Source organism: Microcaecilia unicolor, chromosome 3 (genome assembly GCF_901765095.1).
Source record: "Microcaecilia unicolor chromosome 3, aMicUni1.1, whole genome shotgun sequence".
Lineage (NCBI taxonomy): Eukaryota > Metazoa > Chordata > Amphibia > Gymnophiona > Siphonopidae > Microcaecilia > Microcaecilia unicolor.
Genome location: NC_044033.1, coordinates 135,068,895 through 135,096,412, shown reverse-complemented (window position 1 = coordinate 135,096,412; position 27,518 = coordinate 135,068,895). Strand labels below are relative to the sequence as shown.

General features: G+C 42.7%; 1 protein-coding gene across 1 annotated transcript in view; it reads right to left on the bottom strand.

Annotated features, from left to right (window-relative positions):
• Positions 1 to 22,076, bottom strand: part of RGS7 (regulator of G protein signaling 7) — a 557,085-nt gene extending 535,009 nt beyond the window's left edge. Inside the window, exon 1 of the mRNA XM_030196383.1 lies at positions 21,999 to 22,076. Within this exon, the coding sequence (XP_030052243.1) occupies positions 21,999 to 22,076 (78 nt within the window). The remainder of the gene's footprint in view (positions 1 to 21,998) is intronic.
• Positions 22,077 to 27,518: the final 5,442 nt, after the last annotated feature.

Here is a 27,518-nt window from a genome sequence, read left to right as displayed (position 1 = left end):
GGGGATGACTGTCTTGCCCAAACCAGGGAAAGACCCGACTAGGTGTGGGTCCTATAGACCCATATCTTTACTAAACGTGGATGCAAAAATCATAGCCAAAATATTTGTGATAGGTTAGGTAGAATGTTACATAAATTGATACACCCAGACCAGACGGGGTTTATATCAGGAAGACAAGTAGGAGACAACATGAGAAGAATACTCCATTTGCTTTGGGAAGCACAGAGGGTTAGTTTAGGAACAGCTTTATTGGCTTTATCGGGAGGTGATGCACGGGAGTGGGATATGGAGTTTTAGGGAGGTATGTGCTAGATATGGGATCCCCAAGGGAGACAGCTTTGCATATATGCAATTAAAACATTTCATAGACACGGTGGGGTGGAGGAGTGGATACCCCCAGGACAGGGAAAGTTTAGAAAACTTATGGTTGTTACTGGGGAAAGTCCCGAAGCCCATATCGGTGATATATAGATTTTTTTCAAGGGGACATGGATACGCCTTACCCATTTCAGGGGGCATGGGAAAGAGATTTGAATTGTAAATTTACTGAGCGAGAATGGGAGGATATATGTGGGGAAGTGCAAAAAGCTTTGATATGTGGGTTGATACAGGAAAATGCGTATAAGGTGCTCACGTGATGGTACTATACACCAAAGAGACTGAAGAAGATGTTTCCGGGGCTTCAGATTTATGTTGGAGATGCAAAGTACAGAAGGGCACGTTTTCACATATTTGGTGGACATGTCCAGGGTTGGTGATGTTCTGGCAGGGGGTGATGCAGGCCTTGGCCAAAATGATGAGAGTTTCACTGGTGTGTAGCCCTCGAGTGTGTTTACTAAGTTTACACAATGAGCGGGAATCATAGGAAGAGAGTAAACTGATGCGGTGGGGATTGGCAGCCGCTAAATGCCAGATTGCGCATTGTTGGAAAACAGTGGACCCCCCAACTATGGGGGACTGGAGGCTCAGACTGGGACATTTGTATCATATGGAACGTCTCATGGTGCATAACAGGGAGGGGGAGCTAAAACATAAAAGGGGATGGGCAAGACTCCAACAAATGTTAGAGGGGATTTAGGGGAGCTTGGATACATTCCAGGGAGGGGGTACAGTAAGAGGGGGGGAGTAAGGCAACATTAGGGGTTCTTTTGAGGAGGGGGAAGAATGGGAGGAGGGACGGGGTTAGGGTAGGGGGATAATAAAAGAGCGGGGTACATGAACATTTAAGTTGGGGGAACTGTTTGGAGGATTAGGGTTGGAGGGGAAAGATTGTTTGGTTTAGTTTGAAGACAAAGGGTTGAAAGATAGTTCTTATCGCCAGTAATCCAATAAGCATATATAGGGGGATGTTGGAATGATGCTGATAAGTAAGTGAACATATATGTTATGACTTGTTCAAAATGTTCAAAATTTTTTCAATAAAAATTTAAAATATAAAAAAAAGAAAAACTACAATTGTCTCAATCTGCTCACCTATATTTATTTCATTCTGTGTCACTCTCTTATCCCAAGATTTAAGTTCCACTTTGAGGTCTTTAATGGCTGAAGTTAGATCCATATGAAAGGTTTTAATTTCTCCCAACACGTCCAAGAAATCCACCTTAGTAATAGGAGTATCCTCTGGAGAAACTGGAGATTCTGAGTTAGAAGGATCCAGTGGTGAAGAATCAAAAGGAACGGAGTCCACCAGTTTTTGCTTACAAGAGAGTTTGGAAGCAGCAGAAGCATAAGGAGGCTTATGGGTCATGGCCATAGATGGTGAAAGGAAAGACCAGCTGAAAATAATATCTGTGCTTTCAGATATAAGTACATAAATATTGCCATACTGGGACAGATCAAAGGTCCAGCAAGTCCAGCATCCTGTTTCCAACAGTGGCCAATCTAGGTCACAAATACCTGGCAAGATCCCAAAAAAGTACAAAACATTTTATACTGCTTATCTCAGAAATAGTGGATTTTCCCCAAGTCTAATTTAATAATGGTCTATGGACTTTTACTTTAGAAAGTCATCCAAACCTTTTTTAAACTCTGCTAAGCTAACCGCCTTTACCACACTCTCTGGCAACTAATTCCAGAGTTTAATTACACGTTGAGTGAAGAAACTTTTTCTCCGATTCATTTTAAATTTACTACTTTGTCGCTTCATCGCATGCCCCCTAGTCCCAGTATTTTTGGAAAGCGTAAACAGATGCTTCACACCTTTGTAATTCGAAGACTAAAACATCTCAGTAAAATTTGTAAATCAGTTCAAAAGTATGATGTGAACATAGCATCAGTTATGGATACAATAATAAACATTTGCAACAGCAGTGATAGTGAATGCTATAGAAACCACTGTGGATTAAGGTAGTTTCAGTTAAAAATAAAACAGTTGCCCTAAAATATCAATTAACGCCTGAAAAGTAAAAGGCAGTAATGGAAATCTAAAGTTAAAAAAGGTAGCTACTGCAAAATGTAGAGTCTGCAGCAACAAAAATTACCATGTAATATCAGACAAGGATAGAAATATAAATGCAATAATAGGCTACTACATTAAGGAATCAAACAAATATGTCTAATAGGATAACATCAACAACAGTAGGAGATATACCCTGGAAAAATCAAATTGAAAATATAAAACATTTAGTTTGTATAAGTTCAAAGAAAGTGAAAAGGAATATGTATGGTGATGCATAGGAGGTCCCAGAGAACCTTCTCGAGTGAAGCATTTATGTCCCTTTCAGTATTGAGTAGCTGAGGGGGAAAGAATAGTTCATTTGATATCGTAGATACTTCAGCAATAGAGATGACAGTTATGGTTGACAGCAGTAATTAGTTCAGAGTAGTGAGAGACCTCAACGAGATGGAGTCACGGGATTGCAAGAGAATCTGTGCAGGAGAAGCAAATGCTGTATATCCTCAATGGCAATTAAGTTTCTGCAAAGATGAAAGTGCTTCCTAAAATATAATATTTCAGTGGAGTACCAAAAGGAGGTAAAATAATGCAGCAAGAAAATCATGCCACCAATGCCACGGCAACCACACAGAGCAAGAGATGCCATATTGGTCCACAAAACCATGTGTGGAGAGGTTGAAGCCAGAACACTTAAAGGAGTCTGTGTGAGTCATGGAAAGTAAAAAAGCAGTCTAGAAGAAAAGCACTTGCCTCGCTGTTATCAGGTAGGAATCCCATTCCTTCAGCTGCCGTTCTTCCATAATCAGTCGTGCAGCTCGAGATGAAGCACCTGCAGGTCAAGCAACAAGCCGCCCAGGGCGGAACACTTACATATGCACCAGCGGGAGGCCAGAGCAGCTATTCACAGGTTCCATATTCCTAGCCGCCTCTTCCAAAAAGGGGTGCATGACTCTCGATATCATATCCTCCAGAGAAGATATTGCAAAAAATTTGTAAAGATCATGGTTGGTGGAACACAGTCTAATGAGTGCAAATGCTGCCACTTGAGGAGAAAGACATAGCTTTGAATAGCTCTTGGAGTGGTTGTAGAGAAGGAGAAGGGAAAATCTTTACACTGGCAGGTCCGGTAAGTTGTCTCATAGCCAATTAAATAAAAAATTCACCTAGCTGTGCATGCTGACCCTAAAATATTTGATGAAAGAGGCTAGAGGTGGGTTACTTGGGTTATGCGGCCATCTCGCTTGGCATGCAAGCTCCTGAAAGACAGAATTATAACTCTGGAACCAGCCAGAGCCCAGCTGTTTGTGCTGCCTTTTGAGAGACTAGTGCATGTCAGGGTGCTGAAGGAGCAAGCCATGGGAGAGAATTCTTGAGAACATAGACTGACATTTTGCATGTTTATTTCTCCTCACCTGTGAAAAGAACAGGTTACCCCTCTCCCTGCACATTAATAAATTGCTTTGTTACATTTTTTTACCCGCTGTCTGGTTATAGTTATGTTTTAACATTTTTTTTATTGATGGCACATCAAAAAAGAGAAAGAAGAAACACTTTCCGTACAGAAACTCAAGTATACAAATATATCTAAGTAAATCACTTGCTACAAACCATCATCAAACTTTAAACTTTTTATCGCCCCCACCCTCGTCCCTGTTACACTCCCCCTTTCCCTTCCCCTTCCCTCTCCCCACTCTCCAACATCCTCTATCTATGTGCCTACCTGAACATGGTTTCTGATAATCCAGGTAGGCCCCCCTCCCCTAATGCCAACCATCCCCAGGGTAAAGAGAACATCACAGAATCAGTAGTCTCTCATCTTACAGCATGTTCAAGAGCATACTGCGCCCTCGTGGGCTCAACCCCACCGGGCACCGATCGTCCCCCGCCGGGGACGCCATTTTGGGATCAGCAGGCTTTGGGTGCAAACGCTCTTTTCGCCGCCATACTCGTCCCTCGCTTTCTTTTGCGGCAGTCCAAGCCCTAATCCGGTTTCCGACACCTTATGGCACCGTTTCGTTCCAGGCAAATCAAGCGGATTCCCGGGGAGGAGAGAATCGAGGCCGGAGAGCGCCTTATGACCTGGTTATAGTTAATTAAGGCTCCAGGCCCGCCCTCACTCATGCTGCTACAACATGTAACAGATGTTTTTCCATAGACAACAGGACTGATAAAGCACCTTTCAGCTTCCTGAGAAATGTCTAATTATGTTGAGCCTGGGAACTTAGGAGACTACTGCACATGCTCAGAACTTTGCACTATATTTCTGAGCTCTGGGTGAACAGTTCCATCCCAGGATCATCAGATGATGTCACCCAAGGATGTACCTTGCCAATCCTGCTGTCTAATGAAAACATCTATTACAGGTGAGCAACATTGCTTTATGTTGTCTTCCCATGGAAAAGATGGAGTATTAAAGTCATAAAAACATATATACAGAGAGAGAGAGAGACTACAGAGTGCTAAAATATGAAGTGATACATGCTTATTTTGCAGAAGATTATTAAACTACTTATTTTTGTTCATTGTATTTGTTATAGTCTGATACACTGAAGAAATTAAGTCATTGCCTTTAAGCAAATATATTCCTGGTTGTACAGAATAGTTGTAGATTTATCTATATTAAAATAAGAAATGGTGAAAATGAAAAAAAAATCATTTTTAATACTATGTGGATTAAGTTGTCAGGAAAGGCAGGTGACCCATTTATGTTGTCTGGTATTTCACTGAATATTTCCTAATGCTAATAATCCCATTGAAGTAGTACAAATCATTGTTTCTTATACTAACCTATGTTAAGAACCAGATATACCATTTGAAAAAAACAAGCATTTGTCTCCAGGAAACACCCAAAATCTACTGTGTTGACTGTAATTATTTTAAAGAAATTATCTAATTGTTAGCTTCTCGCCATGTGAAGATTCAGACTTTCTTTTACTATGGCACTCAGATGGACACATTTCCCTCCCCTCAACTGAGAGCTTAAGGATCACAAAATGCATCATGCTGTACCCATTAAACATTACTTACTGTACATAAACAGTGCAACCTCTCACTATACACACACACACACACACACACACACACACACACGTGTCCGCTAGGGACATAATCTCACGATTCCATAACTGGGTGCCTACATTTATGCACCACTTGATTGCAAAAATTTATAGAATACTGAAACAAACCTTCAAAGTCATTATTAGAACATTTAAAGCTCCCAGATATTCAACATAAAATGCCTGACATGGCCATGTTTCGCCAGTATAAAAATGACTGTGTCAGGGGCAGTGCGTCATCAGCTGATATAAAACTTCAAAATACTACTACTACTACTTAACATTTCTAAAGCGCTACTAGGGTTATGCAGTGCTGTACAATTTAACATAGAGGGACAGTCCCTGCTCAAAGAGCTTACAATATAAAAGACAAGTGAACAGTCAGTCAGATAGGGGCAGTCAAATTGGGGCAGTCTGGATTTCCTGAATGGTAAGAGTTAGGTGCCGAATGCAGCATTGAAGAGGTGGGCTTTAAGCAAAGACTTGAAGATGGGCAGGGAGGGGGCTTGGCGTAAGGGCTCAGGAAGGTTGTTCCAAGCATAGGGTGAGGCGAGGCAGAATGAGCGGAGCCTGGAGTTGGCGGTGGTGGAGAAGGGTACTGAGAGGAGGAATTTGTCCTGTGAATGGAGGTTTTGGGCGGGAACGTAAGGGGAGATGAGGGTAGAGAGGTAGTGAGGGGCAGCAGAGTGAGTGCATTTGTAGGTAAGAAGGAGAAGCTTGAATTGAATGTGGTATCTGATTGGAAGCCAGTGAAGTGACCTGAGGAGAGGGGTGATATGAGTATATCGGTTCTGGCGGAATATAAGACATGCAGCAGAGTTCTGAACGGATTGAAGGGGGGATAGATGGCTAAGTGAGAGGCCGGTGAGGAGTAAGTTGCAGTAGTCAAGGCAAGAGGTAATGAGAGCGTGGACGAGAGTTTCGGTGGTGTGTTCAGAGAGGAAAGGGCGAATTTTGTTGATGTTAAAGAGGAAGAAGCGACAGGTCTTGGCTATCTGCTGGATATGCGCAGAGAAGGAGAGGGAGGAGTCAAAGATGACGCCGAGGTTGCAGGCAGATGAGACGGGGACGATGAGGGTGTTATCAACCGAAATAGAGAGAGGAGGTAGAGGAGAAGTGGGTTTGGGTGGGAAGACAAGAAGTTTGGTCTTGGCCATGTTCAGTTTCAGGTGGCGGTTGGACATCCAGGCCGCAATGTCGGATAAGCAGGCCGTTACTTTGGCCTGGGTTTCCGCAGTGATGTCTGGTGTGGAGAGATAAAGCTGGGTGTCGTCAGCATAAAGATGATACTGGAAGCCATGAGACGAGTTCAGGGAGCTCAGGGAAGAGGTGTAGATTGAGAAGAGAAGGGGTCCAAGGACAGATCCCTGGGGAACACCGACAGATAGCGGGATGGGGGTGGAGGAAGATCTATGAGAGTGAACTCTGAAGGTGCGGTGGGAGAGATAGGAGGAGAACCAGGAGAGGACAGAGCCCTGGAACCCAAATGAGGACAGTGTGGCAAGAAGTAAATCATGATTGACAGTGTCAAAATCGGCGGATAGATCGAGGAGGATGAGGATGGAGTATTGGCCTCTGGATTTGGCAAGGAACAGGTCATTACAGACTTTAGAGAGTGCTGTTTCTGTTGAGTGTAGAGGGTGAAAACCGGATTGAAGTGGATCGAGGATGGCATGAGAGGAGAGAAAATCAAGGCAGCGGCTGTGAACGGCACGCTCAAGTATTTTGGAGAGGAAGGGTAGGAGGGAGATGGGGCGGTAGCTGGAGGGACAGGTAGGGTCAAGTGATGTTTTTTTGAGAAGGGGTGTAACTAAGGCATGCTTGAAGGTGTCAGGGACAGTTGCAGTGGAGAGAAAGAGGTTAAGGATATGACAGATGGAGGGGTGACAGTATGAGAGATGATGTTAAGTAAATTGGTGGGGATGGGATCAGAAGAGCAGGTGGTGCATTTCGAGGAGGAAAGAAGGCGAGCGGTTTCCTCCTCGGTGATGTCAGGAAAGGAGGAGAAAGAGGCCTGGGTTGGTTGGTTGAGGGAGAGGGTTGAAGGGTGAAGAGGAGGAGATGGCTTGGAGTGAACTCAAGGTTGATCTTTTGCACCTTGTCGCGGAAGTAATTGGCCAGTGATTGAGGAGAGAGCGAGGGGGGATGGGAGCGGAGGGCACTTTGAGGAGGGAGTTAAGGGTGGCGAAGAGACGACGGGGGTTGGAGCTGAGAGAATTGGTCAATTGGGTGTAATAGTCATGTTTGGCAAGGAATAGGGAGGAGTGGAAGGAGGATAGCATGAATTTGTAGTGAAGGAAGTCTGAATGGGTGCGGGATTTCCTCCAGAGGTGTTCAGTGTTCAGCAGATCGGGCGCAGGAGCGAAGGTAACGGATGCAAGGGGTCAGCCAAGGCTGGGGATTAGTCCGCTTTGTGGGACGGGGGGTGGATGGTGCGAGGGTGTCCAGAGCAGAGGAGAGAGTGGTATTGTAAGCGGGGACAGCCTTGTCGACAGACTCGGAGGACATGATGGAGGGGAGGAGATTAGAAATACTAGAGGATAGGGTGGGAGGGTCAATAGCCTGGAGATTCCTGGAGGTAGTGGTTAAAGTTGGATGGGGCTGAGGGGGGGTGAAGAAGTGTGAAGGTGATCAGGTGATGATCGGAGAGAGGAAGAGCTGAAGCGTGGAAATTGGAGGGAGAGCCGGAAGAGGAGAGGACGAGGTCAAGACAATGGCTGTCTCGGTGAGTAGGGGTGGTGGAGCATAGCTGGAGGTTGAAGGAGGATTTTAGAGTGAGGAACTGAGAAGCGTGAGGGTCGGATTGGTCATCAACGTGTATGTTAAAGTCTCCAAGAATGAGGGACGGAGATGAGGGTTCAAGAAAAACGGAAAGCCAGGCATCGAAGTCGGTGAGGAAGGAAGAGAGGGATTTATTAGGGGGGGCGGTAAATGACTGCCACTCTGAGTGGCAATGGGTAGAATAGCCGGATGGAGTGTGCTTCAAAGGATGAGAAGCAGTGAGACTGCAGTAAGAGGAGGGGTTGGAAACTACAGGAGGGCGAGAGTAGTAGCCCGACGCCTTCACCGCGGCCAGCTGTGCGGGGAGTGTGGGAGACGAGATAACCTCCATGGCAAAGGGCCGCGACTGAGGCAGAGTCGTCAGGGGAGAGCCAGGTTTCAGATAGGGTGAGCAGTTGAAGGGAACGAGAGATGACGAGATCGTGGGTGAAGGGCAGTTTGTTGCAGACCGAGTGGGCATTCCATAGGGCACATGAGAAGGGGAGGGAAGAGGGGGGGAGGAGGAGAATAGAGACGAGATTGGAGACATCACGGAATCGTTTTCATGGATAGGAGGAGGACAGGTGAGGGGGGCCTGGATTAGGATTAATGTCTCCTGCAGATAGCAAGAGCAGGAGCAAGAGAGTGCGGAGGAGGGTGGGGGAGGTCGGGCGACGAAGGCGACGAAGACGGGATGCACTTAGGAGGAATGGTGATAGGTTAATGGCAGGAAGGAAGTGTTGAAGGTTAAGAGCTAGGGAGGAGGAGGGGGACAAGAGAGATGGTGAGGTGGTACGGGATGGGGGTGAATAGGGTATTGCCGTAGCGAGCAGGACGGGAGGGGCTGTTAAAACATAGAAAGCTAAATTCTCGGCACAGTCTCTCAAAAAAACACTGTGGCAATTTATTTTGAAGTTTTATATCAGTGGTGACCCACTGCCCCTGACACAGCCATTTTTATACTGGCGAAACATGGCCATGTTGGGCATTTTATGTTGAATATCTGGGAGCTTTAAATCTACTAATAAAGACATTGGGGTCGTTTACTAAAGCTTAGCTCGTGTTATGTGCAGAAGGACCCATATGACTAAAATGGGCCCTGCTGCAGATAACAGGAGCTAAGCTTTAGTAAAAGACCCCCTATTGTATTTTTTTACAAGGTCTGCCTCATTGTTTTATCTTCCTTATGTGAGGAAGTGCACACTTTCATGTGTAGATTTTGCCAGATATTAATTATTTATTCTTAATTGAGATAGATAATCCTTAGTATGTGTTGTTTCTATTTTTTCCATTACTACACGCAATCAAGTATTCCCAATTCCTTTTTCTGGTTGCTTACACAACATTAGTTGTCTCCTTTACCTCAACTATATATTTCTCCTCTCCGGAACTGGTAATCACCATTTACGGAACTATGTAAGCCACATTGAGCCTGCAAATAGGTGGGGAAATGTGGGATACAAATGTTATAAATAAATAAATAAGTACCAGCAGGGTGCCTAGTGCTATTCTATAAGGGCATGTGTAAGTGGCATAGCACGTAAATTCAAAGGGGTGTACATATGGGCAGGGCCCCCACTTACACATGTAAGTGTTATGGCTGGTGTAACTACATGCATGTAAATGCATGCCTGGTTACACTAGTATTCTTTACGGGAATGTGGGTGCCCAGATGCCATTATAGAATAGGATGTCACCATGCAGCATCAAGACACTTAACACTAGACACCCAGTTATAGAATTACTCTCTTTAAGTCTTGAAAGTATGCCCTGTAGTTCTAATTCTAGAAACAAAAACTAAGTTGCAAAAATGAGGGCTAGTGTGAGTACTAATTCAAAGATGTGTTTAAAACTGACCTTAGTGATAACTTCCAAATCGCAGCAATTTATCTGTAATTTTATGAACTGCATCTCTAGTAGAAGCCTGGGTGTATCCCATGGGTGTATCACGAACTTCATCTTATCTAGCTCAATTGAGGGTCAAATGAGGATATTGTAATTGTAAGCAGAAGAAAAAAAAACTGATGATGATTCAAGGTCACAGCCAACAAGAATATTTTATTTATTTATTTTGACATTTATACCCCACATTATCCTGAACATACTCAAATTCAATGTGGCTTACAATAAATAAAACAACAGGCAAGGTTTACAATACCATAAACAAAATATCAAGTAAGACCTGAGTAGCACAAATAAGATACAAATAAGAACTAAGTAGTAAGCCATACTGTTAGTACTATAAATTGGCTAGAAAAAGATAATTCCGGTGGCATGAGAAATTACTTATACAGAAAATTAGCTGATAAATGAACTGGGAATAGAATACAGGAAGCTGAATGCTGGAGTTATATGTTCATTTAAGACAGGACAATAGCTTAATGCAGCAGTTCCTAAACCTGGTCCTGGAGGTACCCCAACCAGACAGGTTTTCAGGATACCCACAATGAATATTTTTGAGAGACATTTGCATGCACTGTCTCCACTGCATGCACCAAAATAACAGCTACAATAACTAATGTGCATTACCACACTAGTACACACTACTGCCATTAATGTGTATTATTTTAAAGTGGGTCCCATTTTATGCAAGAGACCTCATTACTAATAACATTTTAATGGCTCAAGCACAATGATGTGATCAATTCATTACACTCAATGTTGAATACTGGCTATGAACCCATATATTTGCATCTAGCATTAAGCTGTAATCTATTCAGCACCTACTTAGCATGCATATAGCATAACAATTATTTTTAAAAAGGATGTATTCCTCTCCTTCCACTGAAAATTTCAAATTGCAGCTGGATAGATCATTATCATTCTTGAAGGTTATAATCATTTTTCATGAAGATCAGAAAAAAGCAGGGGTGTATACTATTTCCACAGACCAGCTCTCAATAATAATTATAAGGTAACATAATACTGTGAGTGAATCAGATTTCTCCATGCCTTAAACCCCACGGCTTCTATTTCCTGAAGAGAGTAAGGCTCCTTCAATGCTGCTATTGTGATCTCACGTTACTGCTGCAATTACAGACATTCTGATTTAAAAAAGAAAAAGAAAACCTGGCTGCTCACAGTTATAGTATGAACTGCTTAATATACAGGAATAAAATCCGCACATCCATATCACTTCCTTTTTCTTTGCTATTTCAGTGCAGTAGCTTATCCAATTTATACATCTGATTATTCTGTATTTTAAGTTTAATTGTTGCTTTCTATTACTTATCTTATATCTTCATTAGAAATTTTGCTTGGGCTGCCCTGTTGGTACAGGCCATTTGAAGGGACCTGGTTTTGATTCACAGCTCAGGACTTCCATTCCCCAGGCCAATCCAGAGCAGTGAGTTATGCAAAGCCTCCCTAGTTGGGAAAGGAATCATAGTCATTGAGCAATGGTGACACCTAGTGGCTGTATTTTGGGCCCTTGATTTTAGGACTGTGAATGGCTCCAACAAAATTCCTTCACTACAATGAAGTAAGTTAAACTGATAAGAACAGATACTACACTCGATCTTAGCCAAGGGTGATAAAGATGGGGGACAAGGAAGGAAGCTGCCCAATATTTTTCAATGAAGGCTTATGGTGCCAGTTCCCAGTTTATATCATGGCAGAAGGATCAAAATAAGAAGCATTTGATTCTAGTCAGAGTTTTGTCTGATGAAAATCCCAGGAGACAGAACAATTCAGCTTTGCATTTCTCTACTAAACATTCCAAAATCCTCCTATAGCCCATATAAATATACACCAAAAAAGATGCAAGAAATGTAATCTCTCATTAGTAACTTATTTGATACTTGAATGCTAATACTTAAATCTTCTAATTTTGGGGTTCTTTTACTAAGCTGTAGTAAAAACTGGCCTTAACATACCTTTACACAGGGTTTTCCCATGTGCTAAGGACATTTTTACCGCAGCAGGAAAATGACCGATTCCTATTTTTTTCAATTAATAGCCATGCACTAGTGTTGTCATTAGCACATGTCCATTAAAAAAAAATTACCACAGGAGCACATACCAATGCCTATTTTGTAGGCGGTAAGGGCTCACATATTAATCCTGCACTAACCAGTTAGCGTGCAGTAAGGTGGACACAATAACTGATGAGTGCAGGAACGCCTACTCTCCACCTCCCAAGTGGTTAGCGCATGCTGATTTGAAATACTGCAGGATACCTGAGTGCATCCTGTGATAAGCCATTTTAAGCTGCAATAAGCATGCACTAGTGCTTACTGCAGCTTAGTAAAACAACACCTTAGTTTTTAATTGCAGCCAAAAATAAGCTCAGAAAAAAAGAAACATACAAAAGAAAAACTCATTAAACTTTCATACTTGCCTGGGGCTAATGGCAGGAAAATTTAAGGCTATTCCTAAGGTAAATGTACACCAACTAGACATGCCACATTTCATTACATTATAATTAGGCTAACTTCTCAAATGAGTAATACAATTGACTTTCTATTAAAAGAAAAGGATTCCCTGTAGTACTATAACTTTGACATGCCTTTCCATGGGTGGTATGAAAGTGACATAAAAACATTTAATTTCTTTCAGCCTCTCAGATTTCTACAGCCTGAACATTTAAACTCAGGAACACTGTTGAGCTAGGAGCATATTTCATACATCCACAGTGCTTAAACATCAGTATTATTATGCAAAACGCTGTGACATAATGGACAATAAAACTTTTTCTGTGACTGATTTTCTCATGTCTTCCTATACTATGAATAGGTTAATCATCTTACTGCCCTTGTCTGTACTATAAGGGCATTTCAAGGTCATGTGGTCTCATCAATGAATAATAACAGTAGCTTAACATTTGGATAGGTTTAAAGCTTAAAAAGAAAGAAATATTGATCAGAAGCATTTTACCATAATTATACAAGTAGGGACTAATTTTGTAACAGGCTGCCTATGTGAAAAGTCCAAAAATGGTGCCTTTTTTGCCTATTTATAAAAGTAGCATGGGTGCCTACATGTTTCCATAAAACAAGCTTTCAGAACTATCCCTAACAGCACATAAATTTTCACACAAAAATGTACAACTGCTTCAATGTATAAATGTATGCACGTACATAGGATCTCTGAGGAAGAAGAAGGGATAGTAGATAGCATGGATGGGCAGACTGGATAGCCCATATGGTCTTCATCTGCCTTCATTTTTCTATGTTTATATAAATATATATATATATATATATATATATATATATATATATATATATATATATATATATAAACACACACACATATATATATGTGTGTGTGTGTGTGCGTATTTTATAAATTATGTACATACATTACATTACATTATTCGCCACTTCTATCCCACATCAGCCGTAAAGTTCAATATGGCTTACAATCAAACATATAAATGGCGAGTGACCGTACTCACTCGCAAATGCGCAGTAGAGACCTTCTCTGCCCCGCCCCACGTCAATACGTGATGACGGGGGGCGGAACACAGAGGGTCTGTACTACGCATTGCTGAGGGAGGGACACCGCCGTCTAACGCTCCCCCCACCCGAGTCGCCGCCGCCACCCACCTTCTACCCAGTCGGGCCCTCGCTCCACTATTGAAACAGCGAGGGTCCGGGAACGCAGCACTGAGCTCTGCTGAGCTGCCGACATCGCCCTTCCTTCTTCTTCTCTGCCTCTGTCCCACCCTTGACGACGTTACGTCACACGAGGGCGGGACAGGCAGAGAAGAAGAACGAAGGCCGACGTCGGCAGTTCAGCAGAGCTCAGTGCTGCGTTCCCGGACCCTCGCTGTTTCAATAGCGGAGCGAGGGCCCGGCCAGGTGGAAGGTGGGTGGTGACGGCTCGGTGGGGGGGCGCGAACTCGGAGGGGGAGGGGCAGCGGCGAACTCGGCGGTGGGGGCGGGCCTTTCAACCCCCCCTTCCTATAATAGCCCGTTTTTACGGGCTCAAAGGCTAATTTATAAAGAAACTACATAAGTATCACAAGTCCAGCCCTACTTTGCCTAAAGTATGCCTACATGATGGGCTCCAACATTTCAAAATGATTGAAGGTGCCAAACATAATACTAATTACCCCTCCTTGGACACAATGAAAGAGTTTTCTCAATACTGGGGATGCTCAGCACCCACAGAACTGAATCTTATGCACAGGAATGCCCATATGCAGGACATATTTAAGTATACATGTATATTCAGCTGTGCAATGTTATAAGATCTCTTTTCCAGTATGTAAAATATGCTTTTACACACAGAAACATTCTTTTTAGAATTAACTCTATACTGTTTAAATACATTAATGGTTGTTATACAACACAACCTGTTGGATTTTGGAGGCCCTATGCAGATATTGTTTGTGAGTTCACTGTAGAATCTGTCATTCACATATGTGCTGGCAAAGTTCAACTTGGACAATCAGTTTGACTGATTTCTGACTTTAGGGAGGTTAGTAAATGTCATCTTTCCAGGGTATATATATAATGGGGCATACAGTTAGAATTAAGCTCAAAACCAAAGCTCTACACATTAGATCACATTTCCATATATACTAGGTATAGAAAATTATTTAAAATATACAAACAATACCCAAAAGACCTGAGAAAGAGCCTCAATATAAAACAAGTACAAGTGCAGATATTATATATCCGTTTAAGAGAGTTAGTCATTATCAAATAATGGGGTACATCAGTACTGACAGTTGGGCCCTTTTACTAAAGTTCAGTAAGTTTATTTCCATTTACTGCACTTTAACAGCTATCAGCATGTGGTATGTGCAAAGCCTGTGCCCAGCTTGCCTTCTGCAGATACCCCACTGATAAGATCCCTACCACATGTTAAGAGTACGCACAATAGGGGCATAATGAGTTTTAATGCCTCCAAGTCACAGTGCATAGTAAGTACCATGCACTAACTGCAGTTGGAGTCCAAATCCATTCATTGACCAATAACCACCTAGCCCCATCCCCTAACACAGCATGCAGTTCCTGTGTCAATTAGCACATGCTAGCATGCCACTCAGTAACAATTACCGTGCTCGTGCGGCAACAGCACATGCTTATTCACACGTTAACCCCCCTTCTATAATATCGTGCACCTTGTTTGTACTTAAGCCCCTGTTTACTAAGCTGCCATAGTGACTGGTGGTGCGCTAATACTGACACAGCCCATTCACTTTGAATGGACTGTGTTGATGTTGCTGCACGATTTAGTAAACAGGGGGGTTAGTATGTAAAATTACTTACGAAGGCTATAGAATAATGCTACTTATGCACAAAGAGCTAGATTCAGTAATCACCCTGAAAATCATCATGGAAAAATCATTCATTGAGCGGTATTCTATAAAGGGCATCTGCACTTTATAGAGTGGCGCCTATGCGTCTAATTCGTGCCTAACAGCAAGCGTAAATTCTGATGCCTAAATTAGGCATGGATTGGGTGTATTCTATAAGAATTCACATAATTCATAGAAATGCCTCTGAAACACCCCTAAATATGCCCCCCAAATATACGCATCCTAGGATTTACAGGCAGATCGTTATCGAATACGATCCGCATGGAAAACCCAAATAAGGCCAATTATCAACAATAATTGGTTGTTAGCGGCAATGCGTGTTGATTTGAATGCGCAACTATAGACACCATATATAGAATCCAGGGGACAATTGCTAAATTAAGCACTAATTGGCACTACCAATAATTGGCCATAATTGGAATTAATTGGTGCCTACAGGTGCTAATTTGCAGTCACACAACTAACACATGTAGTTGTAATTCTATAACCTTAGCACAAAAGTCCTTTAGGAATCAATTTTCAGAGGATGGTGCTCGGAGGTTTGCTAACCACCACTGGTGTTTTGCATGGAAATTCAATGGTGAAAGAAAGCCAGGGGTGTTTAAGGGAAGAACAGAGAAACGGAGAATAATGGAGAGTGGTCAATGTAATGCCTATTTTTAAAAAGGGATCCATGAAATTACAGACCAGTAAACCTGACATAAGTGCCAGGGCAAAACAGTAGAAACAATTATAAAGAATAAAATCACTGAACATAGACAAACATGGTTTAATGGGAGAGAGTCAACATGGATTCAGCCAAGGGAAATCTTGCCTCTCCAATCTGCTTCATTTCTTTAAATGCACGAATAAACATGTGGATAAAGGTGAACCAGTTGACATAGAGGGGCATAATTGAAAGGGGTGCCCAAGTTTCCCTGAAGACGTCCTCGCAGGACATCCCGGCGAAGGGGCGGGGAAACCCGTATTATTGAAACAAGATGGGCGGCCATCTTTCGTTTCGATAATATGGTCGGGTACAGTGGGTTTCGGGTGGGTTTTGGAGGGCTCACATTTACCACCACAAGTGTAACAGGTAGGGGGGATGGGCCTGGGTCCACCTACCTGAAGTGCACTGCACCCACTAAAACTGCTCCAGGGACCTGCATACTGCTGTCATGGAGCTGGGTATGACATTTGAGGCTGGCATAGAGGCTGGCAAAAAATATTTTTAAAGTTTTTTTGAGGGTGGGAGGGGTTAGTGACCACTGGGGGAGTAAGGGGAGGACATCCCCGATTCCCTCCGGTGGTCATCTGGTCAGTTTGGGCACCTTTTTGAGGCTTGGTCATAAGAAAAAATGGGCCAAGTAAAGTCACCCAAGTGCTCGTCAGGGACGCCCTTCTTTTTTCTATTATCAGTTGAGGACGCCCATGTGTTAGGCACGCCCCTATGCTTCCAACATGCCCCCATGAACTTTGGTCATCCCTGCGACGGAAAGTGGTTGAGGATGCCCAAAATCGGCTTTCGGTTATACTGATTTGGGCGATCCTGGGAGAAGGACGCCCATCTCCCAATTTGTGTCGAAAGATGAGCGCCCTTCTCTTTCGAAAATAAGCCTAATGATGTATCTAGATTTTCAGAAAGCGTTTGACTATGAGGCATATTTTCAAAGCACTTTGGGAGGCTAAGTTCCATAGGTTTCTATGGAACTTTGGGAGGCTAAGTGCTTTGAAAATGAGCCTCAAAGTCCCTCATGACAGACTCCTGAGAAAAATAAAAACCCATGGGATAGGAGACAAATGTTGTGGAGTAAGACTGTTGCTGTTTTCCATCCATCAAAGTGTTTGATGGATGGAAAACAGCAACAGTCAGCCATGCCTAAAAAGATAAGTTCAAAATAAGGGCACAATAAAGAGTCAAAAGCAACTAAAAAATAGAACAAAGTGACCAAAATGCATACTCACAGCTTGCAGGGCAAGGCTGACCATTGCTGCTTTCATTGGATTTTAGCTCTATTGTGTATTTGTGCCTTTTGGGACCACAATAGGTATGCGGCCCTTCTCTTGTTTAATCAGATTCATTTGGTACAAGTTTCTGTGAGTTGCCACATTCAGTAGTATTATAGTTTGATTTTTTATTGGTTCTTAGGAGTTCTATCATACTTCGGCTTGATGGTCTGTTTACAGTTGGTGTGTACTAGTTTGGTTTAATGCAATATTTCTGTGTTATTTTCAGTTATGCTTTTTTGCATATTGTTTTGTTTAACATATTAACAATGTTCCTTATGAGTTTCTGCTTTATTAAGTAAACCTGCTTTAATAGTATATTTTATACCTGAATGTTAGCCTTATCTTCTATAGGTTTGCTGTTTGATCCTGCCTCTAATAATGTATTGGTGGTTTGTTCCTAACTCATGTTTTATGAAGAGGAGTGGAGGAGTGGCCTAGTGGTTAGGGTGGTGGACTTTGGTCCTGAGGAACTGAGTTCAATTCCCGGCACAGGCAACTCTGGGCAAGTCACTTAACCCTCCATTGCCTGCCGCATTGAGCCTGCCATGAGTGGGAAAGTGTGGGGTACAAATGTAACAAAAAAAAAATGTTTAATAGTTTTTACTATTCAGGATTGGTGTTTTATGATTTATTGTATGTTTTTATGTTTCGCCAAACAGCTGTTTTAGCCTGACACAGCCTCTAGTGAGGCGAAACATGGCCACGTTGGACCTTTTTTACAGAGTGGCACAAATAAGCCTATTTATTATACTAAGACGTGTGTTCTCCTCTTCTTTGGACTACTTTCTGCACTGCAGAACATTTCATTCCTCTTCTGGTGTTTCCAAAATAAATTAGAAGCACCAGCACACTTGGCACCTGTTTTTCTGCACCTAAATATAAACCTAGCTAAAATTTATGTGCAAGCAATTTTTGCGAGACTCTTATTTAGGCACAAGCCAGGCACCAATGTCTGCTTTCACTTTTGGTTTTGTTTAGACACATGCACATGTCTGTTATCTCCTGTCTAACTTTGAACTTTGCAGTGGCTTCCCTCACGACAAACCCTTATACCTGGTAAAAAAATTATCTTGGTACCACTGCACATTGCCAATGGAATACTCAATGGCATCATTAGAATTCATTTTAATGTAATATATGGTCACCCCCTCTCCCCCCCCCCCCCCCCGATATTCAGCTGGCGGCAGTCAGCTTTTTTTTTTAATGCTGATCGTCACCAACTAAATTATCCCCAAATATTCAGTGCTGGGCCATGTCCAGACACCTGCACTGAATAACGGGAATAATTTTGGGTGGCCTAGCCACCTGGAGCTTATGTGGGCCTGATGGATATTCATCAGGGCCAGATTAAGGGGCCTGCATAACTTTTTTTTTTGTTTAACAAAAGGTCCCAAGCTCCCTCCTGCCCAACAATGTCCCCTCTTCCCTCCCCCAGCACACATCAAGACACCCCCCCAGAAGACCCACCCACCCAGTCTGACAGGTAGGCCTTTCCCCCAGGCCTCCCTGTATCGCTGGTGGTCCAGCAGGGTCATTTGGGGCAGGAGAGCAGCCCCCTCACTCCTGCCTCTTGCAGAACTTCTCTGAGGGGCCCTTTTACTAAGCCACGTAGGCACCTACGTGCGCCCAATGCACACCAATTTGGAATTACCACCTGGCTACCACGTGGCCTGGGCGGTAATTTAATTTTTTTCGCGCTTCCACTATGCGTGGTGCTAACTGGGCAGTAATCAGCAGTGTATGCATGCTGATGATTACTGCCCGGTTAACGTGTGAGACCTTACCACTAAATCAATGGGTGGCAGTAATGTCTCAGGCCCATAATAGATGTGCGTCAATTTTTATTTTGCCGCACGTCCATTTTTGGCCAAAAAGGCCTTTTTTGCAGGTGCGCTGAAATATGGACCTTCGCACGTTCAATACATTACACCAGTGCAGGCCATTTTTCAGGGCACCTTAGTAAAAGACCCCTAAAATGGTTTTCGTGACCCTTGCGGCAGCTTGTGGTACTTTGTATAGTACCATGAGCAGGGCAGGAATGAGAGGGCTGTGCGCCTGCCCTCAACGACCCCGCTAGACCACTAGGGATACAGATAGACCCAGGGGCCTACTTGCAGTTGGGGGAGTGGGGTCTTCTGGGGAGGGGGTCTTGACATAGGCTGGAGGAGGGAAAGAGGGGAAATTATCAGGGGCTTTTTTTTAAAGGAAAAAAAAGTTATGCGAGTGCCAGCCCAATATTCAGAAATGGTACCCATATAGCTAAGTAGCCTTATTTAGGGCAGCTTTTGAGCTGTCCTAAATTAAGCTGCTTAGCTATGCAGGTACCAGCAGTGAATATTGCCTACACCTGCATAACTCACACATACAGACAGCTGATGGAATATAAACACATAGATCAAATTAGATTAGATTAGATTAGATTAACAGTTACAAGAAATATTTAGTTGAAATTATTGTTCCTCAAGGAAATACCATTGACCAGTTACAGAATGATGGGTTCACATATCTTTTCACTTTGTAGAATAAATAATCAAAATATATCCTTTTTGTTAAGGGGCCATTTTACAAAGGGCTTGCTGCATGCCGTTGGTCTTGCCGTGCACCAATACGGAACTACCACAGGAGCCTAGTGATAGTTCCCACCCCCTGTGTGCTCCCTTTCTGGTGCTACAAAAAATATTTTGGATTTTTGTTGCGCTGGGGCTTACCCGGCGGTAATCGGCAGCACTAAATAGGTGGTGGTAAGGGCTCTCCCTGGAAATGGCCATGCACCAGTCCCTATGATTAGTGCAGGCCCATTTCCTTTTTAAAAAAAAAACAGCCTTTTATCCACTGCAATAAAAGGGGGCCTCTGGGTGCACCAAAAACACATGCTGCCACTATTGCAGTCCCCCTTTTACCAAGCTTTGTAAAAGGGACTGTAAGTTATTCATTCAATGGGGTTAATTTTCTCTCATATTGGGGATTAGATTAGGATCTAATAATGTTTCGAGTATACATTTTGCTAAAATACAGAACATCCTATGGAGTTTGTAAACTTTTTCTCAGCACTTTATAGAAAGAACACTTTTTACACTTCCACACTGTAGCTGTGAACAAAAAGCATTCAATCATTTAAATTTAACTGTGCTGTGAATACTCAGCTTTTTTCAACTTACTTCTTAATGATTTTTCAATATGTTATAGTAGTCTACCTGTGCAACAGGAAGAATAAATAGCTAGAACCTCAAGATGTTGCACTGAGACTTCAGAAGCTATGATAAAATATTAACAAATGAGAAGTTCATAGACTGTAGGAATTTCAAATGTATAATATCTCTGTACAAGAGCCTTGTTATACTCCAATCTCATATGTAAGTTTCTGCACTCTAGCTCCATGCTCAAAGTCTGCCTTAAATTTCAATTCATCTTCTCAGCTCTTTGTTCTATGCAGGTCTTCAACTACCCAATTATAAAACGACTGTGCTATATGATGTGATCAGTTTTGCATAAGTTCCTGCTTTGTAAAAGTGTACATTTTTACAGTTTGATGTATTTTGATATATTGCATAGGCATTAGATTAAAAGATTATTTTGGTCTTAAAACCAAAATACTGGTGTTTCTAAAATACCCTCTTCCATGATGAAGCAGTATTATGACTCCAATCATTAATGCAATGCAAAAACCATAGGGCATGAAAAGTGCTTATGGAATCCATTCAGTTATGTTATGCCAACATATCTCAAAGTAATATCAGCATCTTTACTTTAAAAAGTCTTTAGAATGATTTTACTCTTAAAATCACAGTTAATCAACACTAATGACATAGACAATACGGCTCCTTAGTTCAAACATTCTGGTATCACCAACTCCAGAATTCTGCAGATGCCTACCAAATAAATTCCATTATAAGACATCAAATATCCTTAACCAATTGCTACTACTACCAGTTGTTTTTTTGGGTGGAGGGTTTGGGGGGGGGGGGGAAGTGTTGGCCTAATGCATGAGTAACTGACTTCCTCATATTGGGTGAACCCAAAGATTATGCAAATAAGGCTCAATGACAAAAGTGAAAAAAATATCTGACATTTTAAAGAAATAATACTTAGGATGCCTTAGACTACCTTTCCTTTACTGAATTATGTTATAGGGTAGAACACAACAACAAACGCATTCTAGTGAAAAAAAAAAAACAATCCCTTCAAATCTATATACACGAGAATCCACAAAAATTACTAAAAGTATAAATAAGTGAAATTGAGCAAAAGAAAAACACTGTTACTGCATTTAAAAAGACCTCATAAAAGTTCGATGCAAACAACTATACTCAAAATGTTTACATTAACCATATCTATGCTTGCTGCTAAATGAATAAATATCCGTAAACACAGTGCACATAAAACAAGCCCCACGGAGTGCACGGCAAGTTAGAAAAGCATAATAAATCAAATTAAATGAAACAGGACCACGCTCAGCAAAGACGAATTGGAGAGATTTCAGATAAACTTCCAAATAAACAAACGAAAGCAAAACATCATCATATCTTACCTTCCTGTAAACCAGCATGTTCGGGGATTCGTCCGCCACGCCGTTACTGCCTTGTCCATAGTTATTTCCTTGCGCCATATCCCACCCTGTTCTGCTTTTAGATAATAGACTTGGCTAAAGAGCTCTAGAAAACAAAGGAGAAGAAAGCAAACATCAGCACGGCATGACCTTTCTGACTCTCTCTCTAGCTCATTCCCTCCAGTTTTAGTGCCTGTCTTCCCAGGCTAAAAGCTTCTTCAGCATAGAAACGGCACAAAGTGCTAAGAATGAATAAATTCATTAATGCGAATCGGTAATTGACGCCGCCTGGCGAAGGTGGCAAATATAACCCGGTAACACAGCCAGCAAAGCACGGGCCTGCTTCAACAATTACCAGTTCGCAAACACTACTTGTCTATTTCTGCAAACACGGATTAGTGGACAAAAGGCCATAAATCTGTCTCCCTTATACTCTAATCTCCGTTTGTCAAAATCTGTCTTCTTTCTTACTCTGTTGAAACATAGGGAGCTTTTGCAATGCCATACTCAACATTGTACTGTCCCTTCCTCTGAAAAGATGGAAAGGTTTATATATATATACGGGTAGATGAATGACTCTGTGTTCACATATACTTCATGTGTGTGCGTGTGTGTGTTTAGATTTTGCAATCTATATAAAAGCTAATAGGTCTTATCATTTATTTTTATATACATCCGTCAGCTCCTGTGATCCTCTTTCTGAAATAAAGGAACAGGACCGATCTCACTCTTCTAAGAGTAGCTGCACCACTTTGGCCAGAGTCACCTTGCCAAGCAAAACTGTCACAAGTTGCTTCTGGTGAACGAACCAGAGGGAGACGGCAAAAGCATTGACCCATCTCCGGCCGAGAGGATAGCAAGCAGCTGGCCACTCCATCCCTACCACCGGTGCCCCGGCCACAGTGATGAGAATCGCTGCCTACTAGACTGCCAAAACGTGCACCATGAGCAAAGCGCTCAGTAACCGCCCCAAGCTTAGCCCTGTTTGATCGGAGGAGTGGGGGGCGGAGGAGGAGACGGAGATATGCAGCTGCTTACACTGGAGAGAACGAGGGGAGCCCCCAGACACTCTGTGCTGTCGGAGCCCCAGCTCACAGGCTATTTCCCCTCTCTCGACAAATGGCAGCTGCTGTCTAAAGCCTAGTTTCAGCACCACGGACAGCGACAGCAGCAGCAGGCGCGCACCGCAGCCCAGTCTCATTGGCATTCGCAGGTAAACGACTTCAGCTTGAAAAAAAAAAAAGAAACAACGGAAAAAGAAATCTCCTCCTTCTTTTCCCTCCCCTCCCCCACCCTCCCTCCTTCAAGTACCTGAGCCAAGGTCACGGCAGCGCCTCTCCCTGTCTCGGGCTCTGGCGGCTCCCTTTCAACGGGCGAGCGGAGGAATGGGAACGCAATTCATCACAAATAACACGACACCTCAGCTCGCCAGCATCTCTCCTCCCCACCCCCCTTCTTCCTCCTCCTCCCTCTGCAGCCCCCGCCCCCGTCGCTGCGGCTCCTTCCTTTGCTCTCCCGGTACCTCGTGGAATGAGAGCGTGCCTTCCCCTCCCCGCCGCGCGCCAGCCCAGAGCCAATCTCTCTCTCTCTCTCTCTCTCTCTCTCTCTCTCTCTCCCGCGCGCTCTCGACTTTCAATGGCACGTCACGTGGAAATTAAAACGTCGAAAGGGTGGTGGTGGTGGCACCGCTGAACCGTCGCATGGGAGCCAGTTGCTTCCTCTGCCACTTGCCGCATGTCATTTCTGATACCCATGTTACTGCCCATGGGGCTGCTACATGTTTCCCCTTGGTATTCTAGTTCCATTAAGCAAAATCAAACACACACATACAGACTTCTGCAATTAAACTTGTGCTAAAGAAAAATGTTCATGTGAGTTGGTAAAAATTCCATGTGCACGGGAAAGCGCCACCTAATGTGATTATATACAATAAGTTTGATCGGCTGATTTTTGCTGCGTGATACAAAACAGGTGTACACAATGAACAAACAAAAAAGTATGGTGTGCATCCTGCTAAAAAGGTCATGTTAAGTTTCCCAGAATTACATAGGTAGCATAGGGGGTTCATCCCCAGCAAAGGGTCTTTGAGATTCATGTCTGCCTTCTTCCCTTCCTCTCCAGTTTTTCCCTCTAAAGTGCCTGGGACTGGGAGTCTACTCTTACAAATAATAACATAAGCATTGCCATACTGGGATAGACCAAAGGTCCACCAAGCCCAGTATCCTGTTTCTAACAGTGGCCAATCCGGGTCACATGTACCTGGCAAGATACCAAAACAGAAAAAACAGATTTTATGCTGCTTATCCTAGAAATAAGCAGTGGATTTTCCCCAAGTCCATCTTAATAATGGCTTATGGCAGTGATACTCAAACCTGGTCCTGGAGGCACCCTAGCCATTCAAGTTTTCAGGATATCCACAATGAATATTCATGAGAGATATTTGCATGTACTACCTCCACTGAATATTCATTGTTGATATCCTGAAATCCTGACTAGTTGGGGTGCCTCCAGGGCCAGGTTTGGAAACCACTGGCTTATAGACTTTTCTTTCAGGAAAGTATCCAAACCTTTTTAAACCCTGCTAAGCTAACTGCTTTTACCACATTCTCTGGCAACGATTTCCAGAGTTTAATTACACATTAAGAGAAGAAATATTTTCTCCATTTTGTTTTAAATTTACTACTTAGCTTCATTGTGTTCTCCCTCCCCCCAATCCTAGTATTTTTGGAAACAGTAAACAAGCAATTCAAGTGTACCCATTCCACTCAGTATTTTATAGACCTTTATCATATCACCCCTTAGCCATCTCTTCTCCAAGCTGAAGAGCCCTAGCCACTTTAGTCTTTCCTCATAGGGAAGTTGTTCCATCCTGTTTATCAATTTCTTCACCCTTCTCTGTACCTTTTCTAATTCCACCATATCTTTTTTGAGAAGTGGTGACCAGAATTGAATGCAATATTCAAGGTGCAGTTGCACCATGGAACAATACAAAGGTATTATAACACTCTCATTTTTGTTTTCCATTCCTTTCCTTATAATTCCTAACATTCTATTTGCTTTCTTAGCCACCGCTGCACACTGATCAGAGGGTTACAACGTATCATCAACGATGTATTTAAGGGGGGGTGCATTTAACAGATGACGCCTAGATCCTTTTCCTGAGCGATGACTCCTAATGTGGAACCTTGCATCATGTTGCTATAATTTAGGTTCCTCTTTCCACATGTTTCTGTGATGAAACAATAGGTTTTCAGGCCTGTGAATTGTAAATAAATAATTTCATGAAAATGTATTTCTTCTAGTAGGCCAGCAGATGGAATAATGAAAAACATGCCCATACTGATGCTGGACTCCAGGAACATGCTAGTGCTTATCTTGATGACATTGCTGTTTACAGTCAGACTTGAGATGACCACCTGATACATTTAAGTGGGGTATTCAACCAAATCAGGGAGGTCCGCCTGACCATCAAGCCCAGCAAATGTCAGACGGGGATGGCAGAAGTGCAATATTTAGGACACAGAGTGAGAGGTGGACAGCTAAAGCCTCAGCCAGCTAAGGTGGAAACTATCCAAAATTGGCCCACTCCCCTAACCAAAATGCAAATATTGGCCTTCCTTGAGACAGCAGGGTATTACAGACCTGAGAAAACAGAGACTGCCCTGAATTATTACCTGGTTGCCAGAGTGTGAAACAGCCTTCCAAGCCTAGACTACATTAGCTCCATGGCCCCATTACCACCTACTACCCATTACCCCCACTCCATTCAATTGCCTCTGCCCCTTCCACACCTTCTATAGATCTCCTAACCTTTTGCCCCCTATGGGTCTTCCCCTCCCCCTCATCACTGACTAGGAGGTTGCCAGAACCATTGAACCCATGCAGGCTGATACAGATATTGATGAAGATGGAGAAAGTGCAGTTCCTTGGGACCACCCATAAGTACAAGTTCACTAGCATGCATTGGCTATAAAAGATGAACTGATGTCATCGGAGAATAGTAGAACATGTAGGGTTAGGAAAGAAAAGTGGATCAGTTGGGAAATTATTGAATTACAGGAAACAGTGGTATATTTACACTTTGCAAACGGTCTTTCCGGATGGCTTAAATGCTAAGCTGGAATGGGCGTCGCTGATTTGAATAAGGTAATAGTCAGCAAAGATTGAGTATCCAATGGGAGCTAAGGGAGGGATCACTACATCATCATTAGCTTAAGGGATTTAAACAGTTTGAGGAAATGCCACCGCCATCTTTGCAATGGGGTTTGTCCCGAAAAGTAAAAGCAGAGCTGGCGCTAATGGAGGCTTGGGGTAAGGGAACGTTGTGAATTTAACTTTAACGTATCACTGCATGAGAATTATTAAAGGATAGGATACTCTGGTGGTGGGTGTAGGTAAAACATTGTTTCTTTTCTCTTATAGGGGAGTGTCCTTGAGACAGCTCGTCTTCGGGCGAAACATGCATGTCGAACAGTAAAGCCACTGGGTTTGACATATAAAGATGAGTATTCATAAGCTTAAAAAACAGTATTAATTAGTGAATAGTAAATAGGTAAAAGAGTTAATCGGGTGAGCCGATGAAGAGGTAGGTGCTGGTTACATTGCTATGTCCATGTATTAGCAATGAGCACCGCTGAGGTCACCAATATACAGTGAAGATGGTGTACTAAAAGTGACTGTGTTTATTGCATCTTTTGAAATTTATATACTTGAGAACTATCGGATACCTGTGATAACAGTTTGTACACTGAATTGGGATCCATTAAATGATAAAATCAGCCACTGGTTTGGTAAAACGTTAGACAGTACCATGTGACCAAGGGGATCGGGAGCATTGTGAATAAACAAAAAGAAAAGAAAAAAAGGATGAAGGTCTCTGCAGGAATGAAACCAAACAAAGCAGCAATGGTAATGACAAAGGAGAGGATTGAAAAGACAACTTGGGAATCCAGCAGAATTCAAAGATTTATTAAGAATCAAACATCAAAATGATTCAGGCACTCATAAAGGTCTGACACGTTTGTGTTTCGGTAACTGATGCCTGTGTAAGGGTCTTTCATATGCTGTCACTGTTTCACGGTGAATGCAGTATCTCACTTGAAAAAAGCAAAGCTCAGAATTGATTTAAGATCCATCCTTTTTATGTGTGTAGCATTTGGTGTATGATAGATCCTTGATGCAGGCATCACATGCCAAAATATGGCCATGTCAGGTCTTTATGAGTGCTTGAATCATGTTTAATATATTTTTGAATTCTGCTGGACTCCTAAATTGTCCTTTTAATCCTCCCTTTGGTCGTCACTGCTGCTCCATTGTGAATAAACTCCAATATGGAGGAGACAGACAACCACATCCCCTCCCTGTCTGACCCCAAAACTGAAACTAATATGGTGTTCATTCCCAATTTCTTCACAGATAGACAGACATTCAGGAGCAGGTTAAAGCAGTCTAATAGAGTACAGAAATGAGGCACACCCCTGTTTACTACTGCAGATGTGCAAA